At 30.0% G+C, this 17273-nt stretch overlaps 4 protein-coding genes and 1 long non-coding RNA gene across 8 annotated transcripts; 3 read left to right on the forward strand and 2 right to left on the reverse strand.

Annotated features, from left to right (window-relative positions):
* Positions 1–128: 128 nt before the first annotated feature.
* Positions 129–5357, reverse strand: LOC117205653 (gamma-tubulin complex component 3 homolog). 3 transcript variants are annotated; one of them, XM_033444295.1, is made up of 12 exons: positions 5296–5357; positions 4561–4689; positions 3944–4110; positions 3656–3788; positions 3148–3562; positions 2564–3066; positions 1888–2080; positions 1602–1806; positions 1166–1387; positions 953–1084; positions 623–883; positions 207–383 (listed from the first exon to the last, which is right to left on the reverse strand). In XM_033444295.1, exons 2-12 carry the CDS (start codon positions 4631–4633, stop codon positions 207–209), a joined length of 2481 nt encoding a protein of 826 aa, XP_033300186.1. In that variant the 5' UTR covers positions 4634–4689; positions 5296–5357. The 3 variants fall into 3 exon arrangements, with proteins under 3 accessions (XP_033300194.1, XP_033300186.1, XP_033300203.1); XM_033444303.1 differs by lacking the exon at positions 5296–5357 and having other exon boundaries at positions 129–383; positions 4561–4633; XM_033444312.1 differs by lacking the exons at positions 4561–4689; positions 5296–5357 and having other exon boundaries at positions 3656–3820; positions 3944–4079.
* Positions 5358–6188: 831 nt separating this feature from the next.
* LOC117205641 (integrator complex subunit 2) lies at positions 6189–11913 on the reverse strand. 2 transcript variants are annotated; one of them, XM_033444275.1, is made up of 5 exons: positions 11185–11913; positions 8995–11081; positions 8694–8898; positions 8300–8606; positions 6189–6764 (listed from the first exon to the last, which is right to left on the reverse strand). In XM_033444275.1, exons 1-5 carry the CDS (start codon positions 11466–11468, stop codon positions 6312–6314), a joined length of 3336 nt encoding a protein of 1111 aa, XP_033300166.1. In that variant the 5' UTR covers positions 11469–11913; the 3' UTR covers positions 6189–6311. The 2 variants fall into 2 exon arrangements, with proteins under 2 accessions (XP_033300166.1, XP_033300173.1); XM_033444282.1 differs by having other exon boundaries at positions 8995–11094; positions 11185–11308.
* LOC117205766 lies at positions 6636–8374 on the forward strand. Its single transcript, XR_004487288.1, has 2 exons — positions 6636–6776; positions 6888–8374. It is a non-coding gene; the product is annotated as an uncharacterized LOC117205766 (long non-coding RNA).
* Positions 11914–12081: 168 nt separating the features above from the next.
* On the forward strand, positions 12082–13187 carry LOC117205750 (oligosaccharyltransferase complex subunit OSTC). The gene is made up of 4 exons (XM_033444463.1): positions 12082–12331; positions 12429–12502; positions 12590–12807; positions 13012–13187. The coding sequence occupies exons 1-4, from the start codon at positions 12193–12195 to the stop codon at positions 13028–13030; spliced, it is 450 nt and encodes a 149-aa protein (XP_033300354.1). The 5' UTR covers positions 12082–12192; the 3' UTR covers positions 13031–13187.
* Positions 13188–14463: 1276 nt separating this feature from the next.
* Positions 14464–15967, forward strand: LOC117206760 (beta-1,3-galactosyltransferase 5). Its single transcript, XM_033446378.1, is given in 9 exon segments — positions 14464–14871; positions 14874–14906; positions 14909–15081; positions 15083–15170; positions 15173–15306; positions 15308–15362; positions 15365–15524; positions 15735–15879; positions 15881–15967. Coding segments are annotated over 9 exon segments (1041 nt in total). The 5' UTR covers positions 14464–14705.
* Positions 15968–17273: the final 1306 nt, after the last annotated feature.

The following is a 17273-nucleotide window of genomic DNA, read 5'->3' on the forward strand; positions in this document are numbered from 1 at the left end:
CTTATATAACTATATAAAATATTCGAATAGAGAAGGAAATAAAGTATTTTCTAGCTGATCCTTGTATATTTAAAACATTAAAGATACATAGACAGAATAATATGTGGGAAGATTAACATAAATAAATTTTTATTTAGACAATTTTTATTAAAAAAATAACATATTTAAATTATGTTTATAATTAGCGATGATAAATTTTTTACTTATTATTTACAATTAAGATAGCTTTGGTCACTTTGCCTACGGTGCAAATATGTTAATGGCACAACAAGACGACTATCTTTACTTTTATAATATTCATTGAAGTCTAAACGTACACTTAACAACTGTAAAGACACATCTTCGGCTGATGCAAGCATTATAAGAAACTTTTTCACTCTATCCTGTTAAAGAAAATTTTTTAATAAAATTATGTTTAAGTAATAGAAATTGAACGTTTCTTATTACAATAAGTAAGAAAGAAGTGAAAGTGTACGTAATTTCGTGATTTATTTTATATACTATTATGTATATATATATATATAAGCTTATATCTAGCTTAAGAACCGCTATACTTGGGCTTAATTTGACGATAAAGAAATAAAAGAAATATTTGTAATTAATAATATAAATGACATATTACCTGATATGTTCTCGAAAGCAATCTAAGCTGAATTGAAAGTGTGTTTAAATATTTCGAAAATGCGGCTTGACGTTTGGTAATTTCTGCATCATTAGTTTCTGACAAATCTGACCGATTTGACATTGCTAGAGTTACATTTAACGTATTGTTATCCTTTAATCGTGCTTCGTACTCGTGTGTTGCACGTGTAAGAAACGTTTCTTCAAGATTTTGTAAGTCTAAAATTGGGCCATATACGGAACGTAAGTGATCCATAAGTTCCTGTCGAAAGAGCATAGAAGAGGATTACAATAAGATAATAATTTCTTAGAAAGTTATATATGTGCTCACCTGTGATCTTTCATCTAACAGTGTACCACGTCTTACAGCATCTATGAAATGGTTATGTGCTGTGATAATATCATCCAATGATGCTGCTTGTGCTAATTGTTTTGCGAATGCATCCCAAGAACACTCGATTACCTTAAAATTTATTAATACTCTTAACATTTTAAATTAATTAAAACAGTTAATTAGAACCAAAATTAAAATATTCTATCTTACCTCAAATAAGAAAAAATATTGCATTTGATGAACCAAATGAACCATACTACTTGTAATTAAATGAATGTGAGTTTGAATTGGCAATACTTCAGGCATTTTACGGAACATCTTTGCTGAAGTTATTTGACGTTTCCAAATTGCAGATAATATAGATTCCATTCTTTTTGCTCTCCATAAAGCAAAAAATACAGTCTGATATATTTGCCTACAAGGTTCTAAAATCTAAACAGATAAAATATTCTTATTCGTTTTGTTGTTATAAAAAACAAAAATTAATGATACTTCAACGCCAAGATTTTTAAAAATAAGCAAAGAATATTTTTATAAGTTCTCAAGCAAATTTAAGATACTCTTTATTTATACATTTTACTGTTAGTATTGCTTACTAAATGTAACGTCTGTTTTTAAAAGATACAAATTATTTCGCCATACCTACCGTTCCAATAGGACCTCCTACATTATAATCCAAAATAAAGACATCCCATCCCCTTTCATTTTCCGAAGGTGCTAATAATCTTACATCAAGTCGCCTATGTATATCTAAATCATCTATCTTTGTAACAGTCGCTCTTATTCCAGTTTCCAAAATAGAAGAGATGTTGTGTGGATATACAGAACTGGCTGGTTTATCTAATTCTGGTCTACAATATAAATACATTAATAAAAAAATAATTCAAAGATTAGAAATAATAGGAAGAATGATAAAAGATAATATTATTTACTCTAATAAATGCATAAGATATTGAATGAAGTTTCCTTGTCCTAATAACAGATAACCTTTGATTGCATGTAAATGTTCCATGAGGTGATACTGCTTTGTTAACACTTCAACTACTCTAGTTGAAGTTTCTTTATAAGCTGTGTCCATCATCGTCTGTAATCGACCATCGGGGTCCATATCGAAAAGAACGTCAACTAAACAACATGTAAATTTTGCAGAAAAATGTACATACATTTCATAGAGAAAACTACAAAACATGCAAGGAAATTTCAAAAAATTGTCTTTCATTTGTAAGTTAAACGATTTCCAAATTATTAAAACTACAGGAGATATTGTATATTATTAACAAGTAAATAAAATTTGTTTTGTCATGTAATGCTGTTATGCTTCTTTTCTGTAAAAGATCTGCAATCCTAAATAATATTTACTTGAATCAAAGTTTTCAGAGTTATTATAAACAAAATATATATCCTTATTAAACAAACAGTTCTAATTTATGCTCTGCTTTGGCAATTTTATAAAACTGTATAATTGTATTATAATATTCGCTAAAATCATATACGTTTCATAGTTTTGTTGCAGAAGATACATACGGATACGTATATGGGAAAGTATGAGCAAATGTATCGAAATTTATGTATTTATTTAGCAAGGTTTTAATTATTACATATAATTACCTTTATATTCCTCGCTGAAATTTTTGAACATCTTTGTATGTTTTCCTTGCCACGGAGTAAAATCTTTACACACTTCACGCAAAAAGTTAATACTTTTCCCTGTTCCTAAAATTTTTCTAGCTTGCATTTTTGTAATAAAAGATGGTAGCATATTATTGCGAACTTGATATTTCTCATGCCACATTCTCTCTCCGGTAATATCAGCACAAGCTTCAATGAAAAATTCTCTATACGGATCATCTAATTCACCGTCTGCTATCCATCTTATCAACATATTGTACAGAGGATCACAAACACTTTGTAAAATCCTTTTAACTAATTTTTTCACACTGGCATCACCATGGTTACTAAATTCATATACTGCAGAAGCTAATGCGCCACCTTTTTGTCCTTGGCAAGCTCTTACTATACCTGCTAGCCATTTTAAAGTTTCTAAAGGATCATATGCCCAAAGATGCAAATGGGACAGTGTAACTCTGTATATTCCTGATTCAGATTGAACTCTATTACACATTTAAACGCATTATTATTTATAATAAACTGATAGAATATTATATGTCATCAGATTACATTTTTATCAATACCTGCTCACTTCTTCTTGAATAAGGGCTATAAACCTGTAGTATTCCGATAACTCAGAATGTAACGATGCAATAAAACTATCAGCCACTTGGCCACTCGAAGCAACTGACATTCTTTCTAAACCTTTTTGAATTATGTTATGTAAATATCCAAGTTCACTTAATCTCAATGTAGCTTGTTTCCGTGGCCTATCAATGCTAATCATTGGATCTATTTGGAAACCATAATTGGAGTCTAACTTTAATATCTTTCCTTCAATACCTAGGAAAGAATATATAAGATCTTGAACCAATATATCTTCTGAAATATACTCTTCTCCATATATTTTATTAGAACTGGTTAAAAAATCTCTTGTATTTTTGTCTGTGTTATTTATAGATACAATTTGTGGTGGTGCAGAAATTTCAGATGATTGTCCTAAATAACAAAGTATATTAAATATTAAATATAAAAATTTTAAGCCAGTTAGAAAATGAAAGAAGATCTAGATTGTAAAAATATATTGCTTACCACTAGTGGATGCAGAAGACGAGCATAAACCTAATTTCAAATCAGGAGCTGAGAAAACTCTATCCCTTAACTGTTCTGCTGATTGACACATGTTTAACAAAAATATCAGGATTTGTGCTCTGTTCTTCAATGACTAAACATATATAAATATATATAAATGGTAACCTGTCATTTTTAACAATATAAACAATTTTCTTTAAACTGTCATGATACGATTATCAAATATTTTATAACTGTATAAAGAAGTAGATAAATAATTAATTTTAAAAAATTATATTTATGTCATACCCCAGATCTTAACTCATTATATAATTTATCAAACTGTGCTGCATCACATACTGATAACTTTTCTCTTATTTGGCTTCCTACAGTAATTTCATCTTCTTGTAATGTTTCTACTCCTTGGGTTGATGACAATAATCCAAGGCAGAAGCGCATCCACTTCCTAGTTATTTCTAAAATCATTGATTCAAAACGTATATGTCTCTTCGAAAGATTCTTACAGTTTCATTAATGAAACATCTGCGCTTAATACATAAAGTTTATTATTGTTTAATTACAGGATTTGCCATTTCATTCTTAATAAACAAATAAAATTTTAATGTTCAGCCGTTTGTCTACATTTATACCGCAACTTTTAATTTTGTTGTATGATTATAGGATTTATTCTTGTTTTGTAATAATAGAGCGATAATACCTATATTTTTGTCTTACTTTAGTTTGAGTTAATGGGAAAACAAAATGAAAGTAAAAAGTAGAGTAGAAACACCTTGTATACATAGAAAAAGAGCCAAATAAACTGAAAAAGTATACAAGTAAAAGTAAGAAATATTTGGTTTATAATTGATATTGTTTAGTAAAATATTTTTCGAATGTAGAAAGAAGCTAGAAATTATGTTTCATACCTGGTTTTTGTTCCCCAAAAAGTGAAATAATCATCTTTTGAACGAGATTACCAACAGTTTCAGCCTCCATCATGCTTGTATATCGTATTTATTCCAATAACATTTAATACTGTTTCATTCAGGCAAACTTTGTACATAAACTTAAAGTTATGACATTCGAGCCGTCACTAAATAATAAAAACTTCTTAGTATTGCTTTGTGTAGCCGACAAACGTAAGTACGAGGACTAGTTTTTATCATGGAACTACGATTATATAGAGTGAATACGACTTAGCTTTCCTAATGTATTTTAAAATAACAATTTATATAAAATACAATAAAATAAAAATCGTACTGAAAGAAGATACATATTACAATAATTTTTTAAGTTTAACCTATCTTCTTTACGCGATGTACTGTAAAATCTAGTTAAAATTAAAATTAGAATGTAAATTATTTATTAGATTTATTTTAACATAAACAATTTAATATTGATCGTACGTATTCTTATAGAAAATAATAATGTGCTCTAGTAGGAGTAGTAATAGAATGATTAAGTTCCTATTTCATGTAACCTAAATATGAACAATAATTTAATAAACATATGAAAGAACATATCAAATTAGTAATATATTGCTATTAGTTTAATTAAAAATAATACGAATTAATTCATTAATGACATTAATTTGAGTTAATAATAAAAATTACAAATCATTTTCGCGTTTATAAATGTTTTTAATAATATTGAATCGTAACCAAATTATTAAAATCTTCAAAGATGGGGTTTAAAGATGTATACTAATGGTGCAAGCAGATAAGTATCAACATGGACATAGAAATAATGATTCACGGATGCCTCACGATGATCAGATAAAGTGACACCTAACCGAAATCTATATCAACTATAAACAAAAGATAAAAGTTAGACTTGTGTTACGTGTTATTTTATTCGGCCGCCAGCAAACATTACTAACGTATATCCTGATACAGCATGATATGAAAAAAAAAAAAATATATATATATATATATATCAGTGTGCTACGGATGCGCGTTTATAGGCATATAATTCACTGTAACGGTACCAACACTGTAGTTCACGAATATCTCGAAAACTAAGAAATATATACCGTCGATCATATGTATAAGAAAGTGTTGTTCAAAATGTTGATTTCTATAATACATTTCAAAATCATTGAAATCAAAGGTGCGAAAGCTTTTCTGCAATTTCATCAAAAAAGTTAAGAAAAACAAGGTGATTCCCCGAAACGAAGTTTAACCGATTAACGTGTTTATTTTGTTTCTGTAATTAATTTTCCGTGAGCTTTCACTTCAGTCATTTACTTGCCAAATTTTCGGTTCAGGTCATTTCAAAATCATAGTATGTGCCATGATCGGATGCGTTTTGATCTCACCTTTTTAATGGTGTAAACAAACAAGCAAACAAACAGACAAAAAAAAAAAGAAAAAAAAGGAAAGAAAATATGAGATAAACCGCCTAGAAAAACGTTACTATTAATAAAATCTCACAAGATATGACCTTGAGATGATTTCCACCCTCAGAGCCTAATGTACTCGAATACAATACAACACTCATGAAACATTTTTTTGTGTTGCGACAAATAAGAAAATAATAATTAAGGGTGGCATAGTTAGATGGGACACCCTGTATATTACAAGATACATATTTAGAACAGTTTGGATAATTACTATTCTACTGTAATACAATCAAACATTGATTTCAGTAGCAGTATAAAGGAATTAAGAATAATATTTCAATATACTTGTGATTGTAATATTGCTTTTTGTAATAACAAACAAAAGGTTTCATTAACTTCTTGACATAAAATATCTGCAGATTTATCTCCTAATGCTGCTTGTGCAGAATTAACTCTGCCAAGTTGTAACAGCAAACTTGTTGTATCTTCAGCTAGTGGTGGAAAAGCTAAGCATATACGCGTTAATGCTGATAGCACAGGCATAAATAAAATTACTCGATCTTTGGCAGATAATACTCCTAGAAGTGTTATCAAAGTGTTGATGGCTAAACGAGAAACACTTAAAGCTTTTGGTAAAGCATACTGAATTGCAAGATGTGAAGCTAAATCTACAGCAAATATTTGCTTTTCTGGTTCTGGCTGTGACAGTAATTCAGGAATCCAATCAAGACAAATATGCATGGATGGAATACCAGTAACTGTAATGGGTAACAGCTCTCTTGGATAACCCTATAAGTAAAGGTAATACTAAATTACTACAAATTAAATATTTATATAGTTTATGATATATATTATACAGAGTAGATAACTTTCACCGTATCAATTATTATTTGATATTTCTATTATTCTTAGAAATATGGAAGAATATGTAGAGCGGACAAAGGAGAGATAACAGAACTGATTCAAGGTCTGGATTTATTTCAGAGAAAAGAACCTGACTCTAAATGCGAGAAGAGCAAAGGTAAACGAAATTCAAGGGGGCAGGGGATAGAAAAATGAAGGAGGAAAAATGGATATGGGAGCAGGAAGTTCGTGTTAGAGAAAGGGTTAGGAAGACGGCGGCGGTAATGAGGCAAGTATGTGGAGAGGGGGGGGGGAGGGAGGGAGAGATTTGCTGGAAAACAGGATATTCGGAAAGAGCTAGTCGAATATAAGTATATAATTATACGATAAATTGGTCCGGACGATAGCAGGAAATGAAGCGAAGGTATGGGGGTAGAAGGAGAGAACAGAGGTAAAGAGCTTACATGAAAGGTGTATGGCCAGTGTGGAATGAAACACGCCAGGACATTTAATAAGAGAAAAGTTAAAAGGAGACAAGATGTGATTGAGAGCATGAATGAGGGCATGGAGGTTTGAAGAAAGGCTGAAGAGAGAGCAGGGTGGAGATTTGACAAGAATATGTCTAGAGGAGGTCAGAAGTAGAGAAGAAGCGGGTAGTGGAAAGGATAGATATATGGGGGAAAGGGAGATTGCATGAAAGAAAATGGGAAGTGCTATGTGGGTGAATGAAGAAGGGGAGGATGGGGAGAGGGAAAGGCTAGAGAGAGAGAGAGAGAGAGAGAGACTTGAAGAATGAAGGGAGGGGCGGGGAAAGAGAGAAAGAGCGAGAGGGGGAGACGGGTTGGAAAGAACAGTAAGGTTCAAAGTAGGGAGCGAGATTAGAGATGGGAAATAGTGGCTAAGGAAAGAGAAAAAGGAACGCAGGTTATATGGAGGAATGATGCAGACAAGGGAGCGTGTGTGGGAGGTTTGTGAAGGGTACGAGACAGATTCAGGGGTTTGACAGGAAAATGTGGAGAAAATATTGGAAAAGGAGGGTGAGGAGGAAGAGTAGATGTAGAACTTGAAAGAGAAGAGGATGGAGAGGATGGGGGGGGGGGGGGGTTGAGAAAAGAGAGGCGGATAGATGTAGCTTGAAGTGATTAGTCAGAAGAAAATAAAGAATAAGAATAATTAAAAAGTAAAGAATAAAGAATAAAAGAATAGGAATAATTGATTAATAATATATTAATTGCAAGTAGGGTAAGATTAAGATGAATTTTAAACTTAGGTTAAGTTAATGAATTTAGTGCTAAGGTAGAGATAAGGTTTATATAATAAAGTTTATAAGTAGGTAATATTATACCTGTAATGTATACATGGTCGTGTGTGTGTGTGCGCGCGCGCGTGTGTATTATGATAATGATATGTCAGTAATTAATATTCAATGTTTAACATTTTAATAAGTAAAAATAAAAATAAGCAAATTTGGTTGTACATACTTGAAAATGAACCAATTTAGCCAATGATGGGTCTGCTATGAAGACTTGATGCAAATATGAACAGATTATACTTTGTATTTCTCTCAATGACCACATTTGTCCGGGTGTTTCTCTATCTTCTGATGTCTCCAAACATGCTTCTAATAATATTTGAACAGCCGCGCTTTCTTGTCCTGCCACTAATGCTGTTCTTAAATCTTCTCTTTCAGCTTCACTTGATAACTGACCAATCTTTTCTATCAATGGTTTGTCTTGTATATGTCTAGATAACTGAGATCGAGAAGCTGCTAATGCAGCTTGTAGAATTCTAAAAATATTTGTACCAATGAAGCACCAATCGATAATAAGTAATTGAACGTTAAATATTTAAAGGCTTACTCAATCTCTTTTTTACCTTAAAATAACAGACAAAATTGGAGCACATCTAAAAACTCTTGTATCACATCTCAATACTTGTAAAGGATCTAACACAATATTTTCTTGTGTTAAAAAGACATTCTTTACAAGAGAATTTTCTATTAATAAAGCATTTATTGACAAAACCCATAAGCATCTTGGTAGTACTGTATTTAACCTAAGCCATACTTGTTTATATAATTCTATAAAGATTATGATAAACGAACAAAATTATTCTTTCAATATATTAATAGAAGTATCGGTGTTAATATTTTATTTAATTGAAATAAATTATGTACCTTGAATGTACCTAGGAACTCTTGGACTTACAGTTGCTTTGAAATAATGAATTATAACTTCGGCATGCGGCCAAATGTCAGTTGGTTTCATTGACATTAATTGTCTTAAAAGTCTTCCTGTTCTTGAAGGACATGTTTGGATATGCGAAAATGTTTCAATTATCATGATATCAGTAATTTTTACATTCTCATAATTTGTTACTGTAGAATCAATGTTGAGCATTTCATTGTCAAGCCAATCATCTACTAACGAAAGATGAGGGAAATGTGTTGCTAATAATCTGAGAAGAGGAGAAAATAATCCAGCATAATTCATTTGATCTCTTTGAACCAACTGAAGTAGGTATTTTATTGGTAACTCTGATAAAAATTCAGTTGAATATGATTTAACTTTCCTATCTTGTGATATAAAAGTATGCATATTAGATAATCTAACGTCTTCATACAGTAATAAGTAATATAACAATAGTAATTGTGATGTAAGAGAAGGTTTTGAAATATCGATATCCATATTATCCGTTTCAGTCTTGGGGACACTGTTGATATTCTTAAAATCAAAATTTGCCCCGAAAACGCTATTTTGAAATACTCTTCTAATTTCATCTTCAGTAATTGGTTTGTTTGTGTGTTCTGATGTTTTATTATTTGTCACTAAAATTGAATTGACATATACTTCGACTAAAGCAGGAAGAACCGGATGCAATGGTGGTACACTGTTACAAATTTGTTTATAAATCCAATTTTTTATTGGCACTCGATGTTTAGCAAATGCTCTTGACTTCAACAATTGATGAATACAGTGTACAGGCAAAAATCCTGGGATATTTGCATTTAAATTAGCTGTTACTGGTACTTTTACAGCATGAGAAGTGACGACTTGTTCAGTGAATATCTCTTGCATAAAAATTTGCTTCATTCTAGTTAAATTATTTGGTCTAATTGGTATTTTCATCCCCAAAGTTGCACATACGAGTTCACAAATGGCTGACAGTTGATTGCTATGAAAATGTATTGCCATCAAAAGCAACATTTCTCCAAAACTTGCTGTTACACCACTAGCACTTTCAAAATAAGCTTCTTCGCGTACAAGCCATTGAACCCATTCTATGCTTCGCTTTTCAAGATTATGATGGCCTATTAATGAAGAACATGCAATAAGCATACAAAGGCCTAAAGAGACAAATCTCACACCAGCTGGTGATGGAGGAGGATGAGATGTCAACAACTGCACTATCATTGCTACTTCATCATCTTGAAATTTAATACCTCCAATGCCTCTTAATGCACAATAAAGGCGCAACAATGCACTAGCTTGAACAACCTGACTTTCTGGTAGTTGACCTGCATTTTGAGATGTTATTGCTTGCAATCGTTTTAGCAGTTCTTCTCTTAAACATTGTAATGCTGTATGAGATTCCCATTTACGTTTTTGACCATTTCTAATAAACATTGCGATCCATGTTCTTACTTGTTGATCACTGCCAAGCAATAATCCTGACACAAAGGCAACTATATCACTTTCCGCCAGTGTATTATTGATATTTTCATGTTCCAAGCTTAATGTAATTGCTAAAGCAGGCATTCTACATAGTTCTACACACTTGGCTCTTATTGCTAACGCTTGGCTTGGATTCATTTGACATAACATTGTCAAAGCCATTGTTCTAATCCTACCTAATGCTGATTCTTCTTGCCTTTCTCCATTACCTATCAAATGTGCACAAACTTCGGAAAAACTATCAGGGATATTAGCAACTATCCAACAAATTATTTCTGGACCATATTTAACATGTAGTAATGTTTCTGTAATATCCAATATTGATAAAACTGTTGGTAATTCTGATAGTGCTACACAAATCACATAACTAATCTCTTCCATATAAACTGCATTATCAAATAGATCAGATTGTTTAATTTGAAATTCTTGATTTTTCTGTTGCTCCTGTACTTGAGAGGCTATATATAACAGTTCACTTAGGACTAATCTAATTCTCCTAGTAGATTCACTGCGCTCAAATTCTAGAGCAAGACCACTTTGCAGTGACTGAGCAAGTACACTATCCCTTTGCAAGCTTCCCATTTTTTGTCTATAAAAAGAAGTTCATCATTTTCATAAGTATACTTTATATATTTCATAATATTCTTAACAATATTAAATGATAAAACATACATGTCAACAATATAACTAACCTTAATTGTTGTTCCTTTCGAACATCCGTTTCCAACGCATGAAAGTCAATAGAAAGCAGCGCAATTATTGAATTCACTGATTCAATACCAGATAAAATTGACAGGACCTGCTTTCTTTGTTCTACACATTCTTTTGTTACATCTAATGGAGATATAAGACTCATTCGAACTAAACACGGTAGAATTGGTCGTATTTCTTTGTGAGGACACACAGCTAAAATTCCTATATCTACATTTTGTATTGCAGTAAAAATTCGTGGTAATACACGTGTATTTTCTTGCATGGCTAACTTATATTATATTGCAACTGCTTAAAGTTAATAAAACACGAGCACTTTACACCATGAAGTTTGTAAACTAGTGTAACTATACTTTTACTTATATCACAATGTGTATGTTTATATTAAAATTAAATTTATATATTTTGAAGATAAAATACTTTAGGATTGATACTTCGATCCAATGAAAATTACTTTATTCGAGTCCAACTAGGTTAGGAAGCATGAGTCTGTCATCCATATTTCTATTCTAATTATACTGTCACGTGTAAATGCACGGTCGTCCGTCTTTAAATGTAAATATGTGCATATACGGAATTAGATGAAAAAGTTACTTATAACTTGTTGACGAGCCTATATAAATTCACTTATACATAAAACGAGATTAAAATCACGCTCCATATGAGAAAATATGACAAGGAAACAATAGAAATGTTAAAATGGGTAAGACATTTTGTTACATAAATAGCCATATTCTTGATAATTATATTGGAAATAGAATAATTTGTATAAATTTATTAGAACATTTGGTTTCTAAGAACATTTCTAATTTATGAAAGCTGTGTGAATTGCAAATTTGCGTAAACCAGCAACTTTTCGTATTCCTTTATCCCGTACTGCCATCTATTAAATGTAATACATAGCCTGTATAGCAAACGTGGAAGTTTGTTTTGCAAAGGGATCGATGGGAATGTTGTGCCGTATATGATATCCCAATTTTGTTATAAATATGGAATATATATACCGTTTACCATTTTTAGCATTAGAAGTACCGAACTTAAAATTAAAAAAACCATCATGGTTTGTGAAACCTAGTGCTATGGTAGTTTTCGCGCTTATACTTTTGTCATATTTTCTAGTAACTGGAGGTTAGAATTGTATAGAATATAAGTTTTCTTTTTATAAATCTTTTCAGTGAAATAAAAATAGATATTATTTATATTTCAATGATACATCTTTTTAAAGGTATAATATATGACGTAATTGTGGAACCACCTAGTGTAGGATCAACAACAGATGAACACGGTCATACAAGACCTGTAAGTAAATGGAGTAATTTTATATTAAAAATTTTATATTAACAAATAATTGTTGCTTTGTTGTGATTATGTATTTATCTTTTGTAGGTGGCATTCATGCCATACCGTGTAAATGGGCAATATATTATGGAAGGACTGGCATCTAGTTTCCTCTTTACTTCAGGTGGAATTGGCTTTATACTATTAGACCAAACGCATAGCCCATCAACGCCTAAACTCAATAGAGTTCTTTTAATATGTGTTGGATTTATTAGTGTTATTGTATCGTTTATTACCTGTTGGATTTTCATGAGGATGAAGCTACCGTAAGACTTTTATATAATATATATTGTAATTTATAACGAAATAAGGAATTCTTTATCGAAGGCAATATTTACTATTATTATTACTTTATTTATACTTCATTACATAAAATATAATAAAAATTTGATAAGTATAAAATAATTTGGATATTAAAGGATTTGGATATAAAAATTAATACACAATTCTAATAATGCATATTATTTCAGGGGATATCTACAATCATAAATTCAGTGAGATTAAGAATGATGTGAATTAGAGATCAATATTTTTTACACATTAAAACTATCACATTTTCTACTAGATATATTTAAAATGTACTTTACAAATAATATTAAAAAAAATATTTAAAAATTGTGTCAAATATATATCAAAAGATGAAAAATTCTTATCTGTTTTTGTCTCCTTATTGCTTTCTCAATAATAATAGCAACTAGCGTAATTTCTTTTTTTTTTTTAAGAAATATGTTTCCTACAGGTTTTCCCTCATAATAATTGAACTTTATTATGATAAACTTCGCTCGCGCGCGCGCGCGCGTGTGTGTGTGTGTGTGTGTGTGTGTGTGTGTGTGTGTGTGTGTGTGACGTCTTATTAGGATTTTAAGTCATATGAAATATTAACTCTAGAAAAGATTAGTGAGATACTTATCTATGACTTATTGTGACGATTTTAGAAATTGTATTCAGCCTATGCATCCAAATCGATAATTAACAAATATTAAGTAGTTCTTCAATAAAAAATACAATTAAAAATGTTTCTTAATTTTCTGGTTTTCAGAATATCTTACTATTCTTATTTAATGGATTTTTAATATGTCACAACAGAGGTATACTTTACAACACGTTTCAACATGTTTAATGTTCAACATGAAGGTAATGACATGTGCTAATGACAACAATCAGATTGTTATATATACACATACGTATTTGGTTGTGTATGTAGCACGACCATTAATATCTTTCAATATATGACACAATTGTTGCATATAAGAGTAATTAGAATGTTATGCTTTTTTTTTACTATTAAAAAACATGTTTTCTATTATATTTTATATGAAATTTTTTTATATACAAAATGACATGATCTTAAACGTACAAAACCAATGTGCTAGTACCATAATTGAAAATAAAAGTTAATGAAAGTTACACTTATATACATAATGTAAACAGTAATGTAGTAGTGTAATATAATGTAAATATGATAATAAAGTTATACGTATATAATTTTATATGTCATTCTTAATTGTTGCAATAAAAGACATTACGATTAGTATATTTCTTATTCCAGTTTAGCAATTACTACAAGAGAAGTAAAGTGTAAAAACAAAATTACATATTTTTAGCAATTGTTCAGGATTGTACCACCCTCTTCTATACATGTACCGTCGCTCGGACTTAGTTTCGAAGATACATATTCACGAAAAACTGTCGGTACCATTACAAGGAATTCTGCCTGTAATCATTATGAGCCCATTACCAATTCGGTACATACACTGCCATGAACGCACAACTATAGGCATAATTGTAGTGATGCCGGTGTAGTTTCTTTGCACATATCTCGGAAACTAAGGTCGAGCGGCTGTTATATGTATAAAATGTAGTTGCTCAGGATCATGCTCCTGGTAATATATTCAAAAATCATTGAAATTGATGAGGTTGGTATGATTCCGAACAATTACCGTATTTTTCTATGAAGAAGGAAATAATACGAAGTATTATCCAAACCATATGACTATACAAATTAAGAACAAATACTAATTGTATAAATATCACACGTATAATTGTTGAACGATATTAATGACTGCATAAAAGTGATAACGCGCGCGCGCTCGTGTGTGTGTGTGTGTATATGCTTTATCTAGATTAAATGAGACAGATAGTACAGTAAATAATTTTCAGAAATATGAAAAAAAAGCTCATTTTTATAGTACTTTGTGTTAGTACGATACTTATCTCATTATTAATTATATTAAAAACAGATACTGTAAATAATATAAAATCAGAATTAAAGTATTCACAGAATGCAAGTTACACAAATAAAAATTCCGCAATTATAAAATTTATCATTGAACAAAGTGTGATCCTAACTTCATTGTTTGGATTATTCGTCCTCTGCAGATGATCCTTTATACAGAACAGCATTGAGGCGTGCATATCCAAGTGTAATGTTAAAAACTTTGAATGTCACGAGGATATTTTTATTAGGAATGCCTAAAGAAAAAAAAATATATTGAAATACATTTTAAAAGAATCACAAGAAGTATAATGATTTGTTGCAAAGGAGATTTCTTAGAAAATTATAAAAATCTTGCGTTAAAACACTTGATGGGTTTAAGATGGGCATCAAGTAATTGTAGGTCTACTTTCCTAATAAAACTGACAATGATATTGTACTAAATATTTTCGAAATGCTAGAACTTTTACAAAAGGCAATAAAGGAAAACGCTATATCTGGATATGTTTTAAGGAAAATGAAACCAATACGAACATCAAATAATAAATGGTTTTGTTACTGATGAAGATTTTTCAGATGATGTTTATCCTGATTTTCTCTCAGGATGGTTTATATAACAAACTTAAAAGTTGCACAATTATTAGTTCGTGCAAGTGAAAAGTTTAAGAACTTTTTCTGGATTGATGATGTATTTATCACTGGAATTTTAAGGGAAGAATGTGGTATTAAAATTGAAGAGCTAAATAGTTTATATGCAAGCGATTATAGGTAATTTTCTATAACAACTAATACATAAAAAAGAAGAAGTTCCATTTGATTATTAAATTAAACTAAAATTTCTTTATCCGGTATTTTGTTAACTTACCAATTATTCCCTTTCGGGGAAATATGAGAAATCGTTTATATTAAATTATAAATTGTAGTAACTATCTTATTTCTCTTTTATTTTTCATTGAAAAGGTAAATTAATTTTCACAGGTATTTGGAATGCTGTATACGAGGTAAAAGACGGAAGCTAAAATGTGAGTTTATTGCAGGGCCTGATGGAGGCAAAAAAGAGTTACATATTAAATTTAAAGAATTTTCTGAATATTGCCAATCGAGAGGCTGCTCTGAAAGAATGAAAAGAACAATTAGTATCGAAAACTTGTGTAGCTGCTTATGAAGAAAAAGTAAATATTATGATCAAAGGTTCAGATTCGTATATATAAAGTTTGAACAAGTTTGCTGCCAAGAAGTTTGCAAAATTACTACTTTTTGTTATTATAAACATATTTATAATATTTCTTGTTTCTCAAATGAAAATAAATGTTTTCTAAAAGAACATCTTGGATTGTCATGTTATGGGTGAAACCATATATCATTGTTTTTAACAATGTTACATTCATTTTTTAATTGTTTAAAATTTTTGTTTCTCCACTTGCTAAGATTATTACAAAAATCAAGGGGCGCATTAATCTTCTTGGTTTTAAAGGGAAAAGCACTTTACATTATGATCGTTTGAATTATTATCTCTTTCATTTAGCACTTAATTTTTAATAATACTCATGCATAAAGCTTTCAATCAATTTCAAGCTTGATTTCTGTTTAGGAAGAATTATTGTTGTATAGATGCTCCCAGATATTTTCAATAATCATCTTATTTTAAAATTTGCTTTTCCATTTCTTACTCATTTTTTTTGTAGGCTTATTAGTTATTTGCTCAAGCCAATAAGTATTATAGATAAAAAGTCTCAATGGTTAAAGCATTATTTTAAGAATTTATATATCTTTAATTGTAACTTTACATGAATGTAACTTACATACACGCACCAAAAAAGCTTAGTTTACATTATATAATGCTAAACTATAACCACTCCAAAAGATATTATTGATTTGATTAGTTTATAATATTTGGCTGAGGTCAATTATGTTCTTTTTCTTACCCTGAAAATTAAATTTGGTAAGTATCTAAGAAATTAAATACTATGAAGGCTAGTAATGACATAGATTTAAGATCAGTTTTATCAACATCTTGTTTCAAATCTTTTATGCTATCGTAAAACAAATTCACTGTTGAATTTATCTTAATTTCTTCCAGCTACCGAAGTACTTTTAATTATAATATTATTGTTTTCTAAATTACATATTTATAAATACATATTAATTATATCTAAATATTTATCCGACATACACGGTACAAAATTTAATGTACATAATAAATAATAATAAATACAACAACAGTTAAACGCATTCAACAGGTATTAAAGTTACTTTGTAAACGAAAACAGTTAAAATATTTTTGAAAATCAAATTATTTATATGACAAAATCAAATTTGTTTGTTTAAAAGTTAAATAGATCATATAAGAAATATTTGTTATTATTCCATAAAAGAACAAAAATATTTTAAAGTAAGATTACGTAAAGTTAACGTTAAAGTTATAAGTCAAAGATTTATTTTCATAATTATAACTTTCCTATTACAAAGTAACTTCGACTACGAAATTTTATAATAAATTAAAAATTGACATACTTT

The sequence above is a fragment of the Bombus bifarius genome, unplaced genomic scaffold, assembly GCF_011952205.1.
Source record: "Bombus bifarius isolate JDL3187 unplaced genomic scaffold, Bbif_JDL3187 scf7180000007966, whole genome shotgun sequence".
Lineage (NCBI taxonomy): Eukaryota > Metazoa > Arthropoda > Insecta > Hymenoptera > Apidae > Bombus > Bombus bifarius.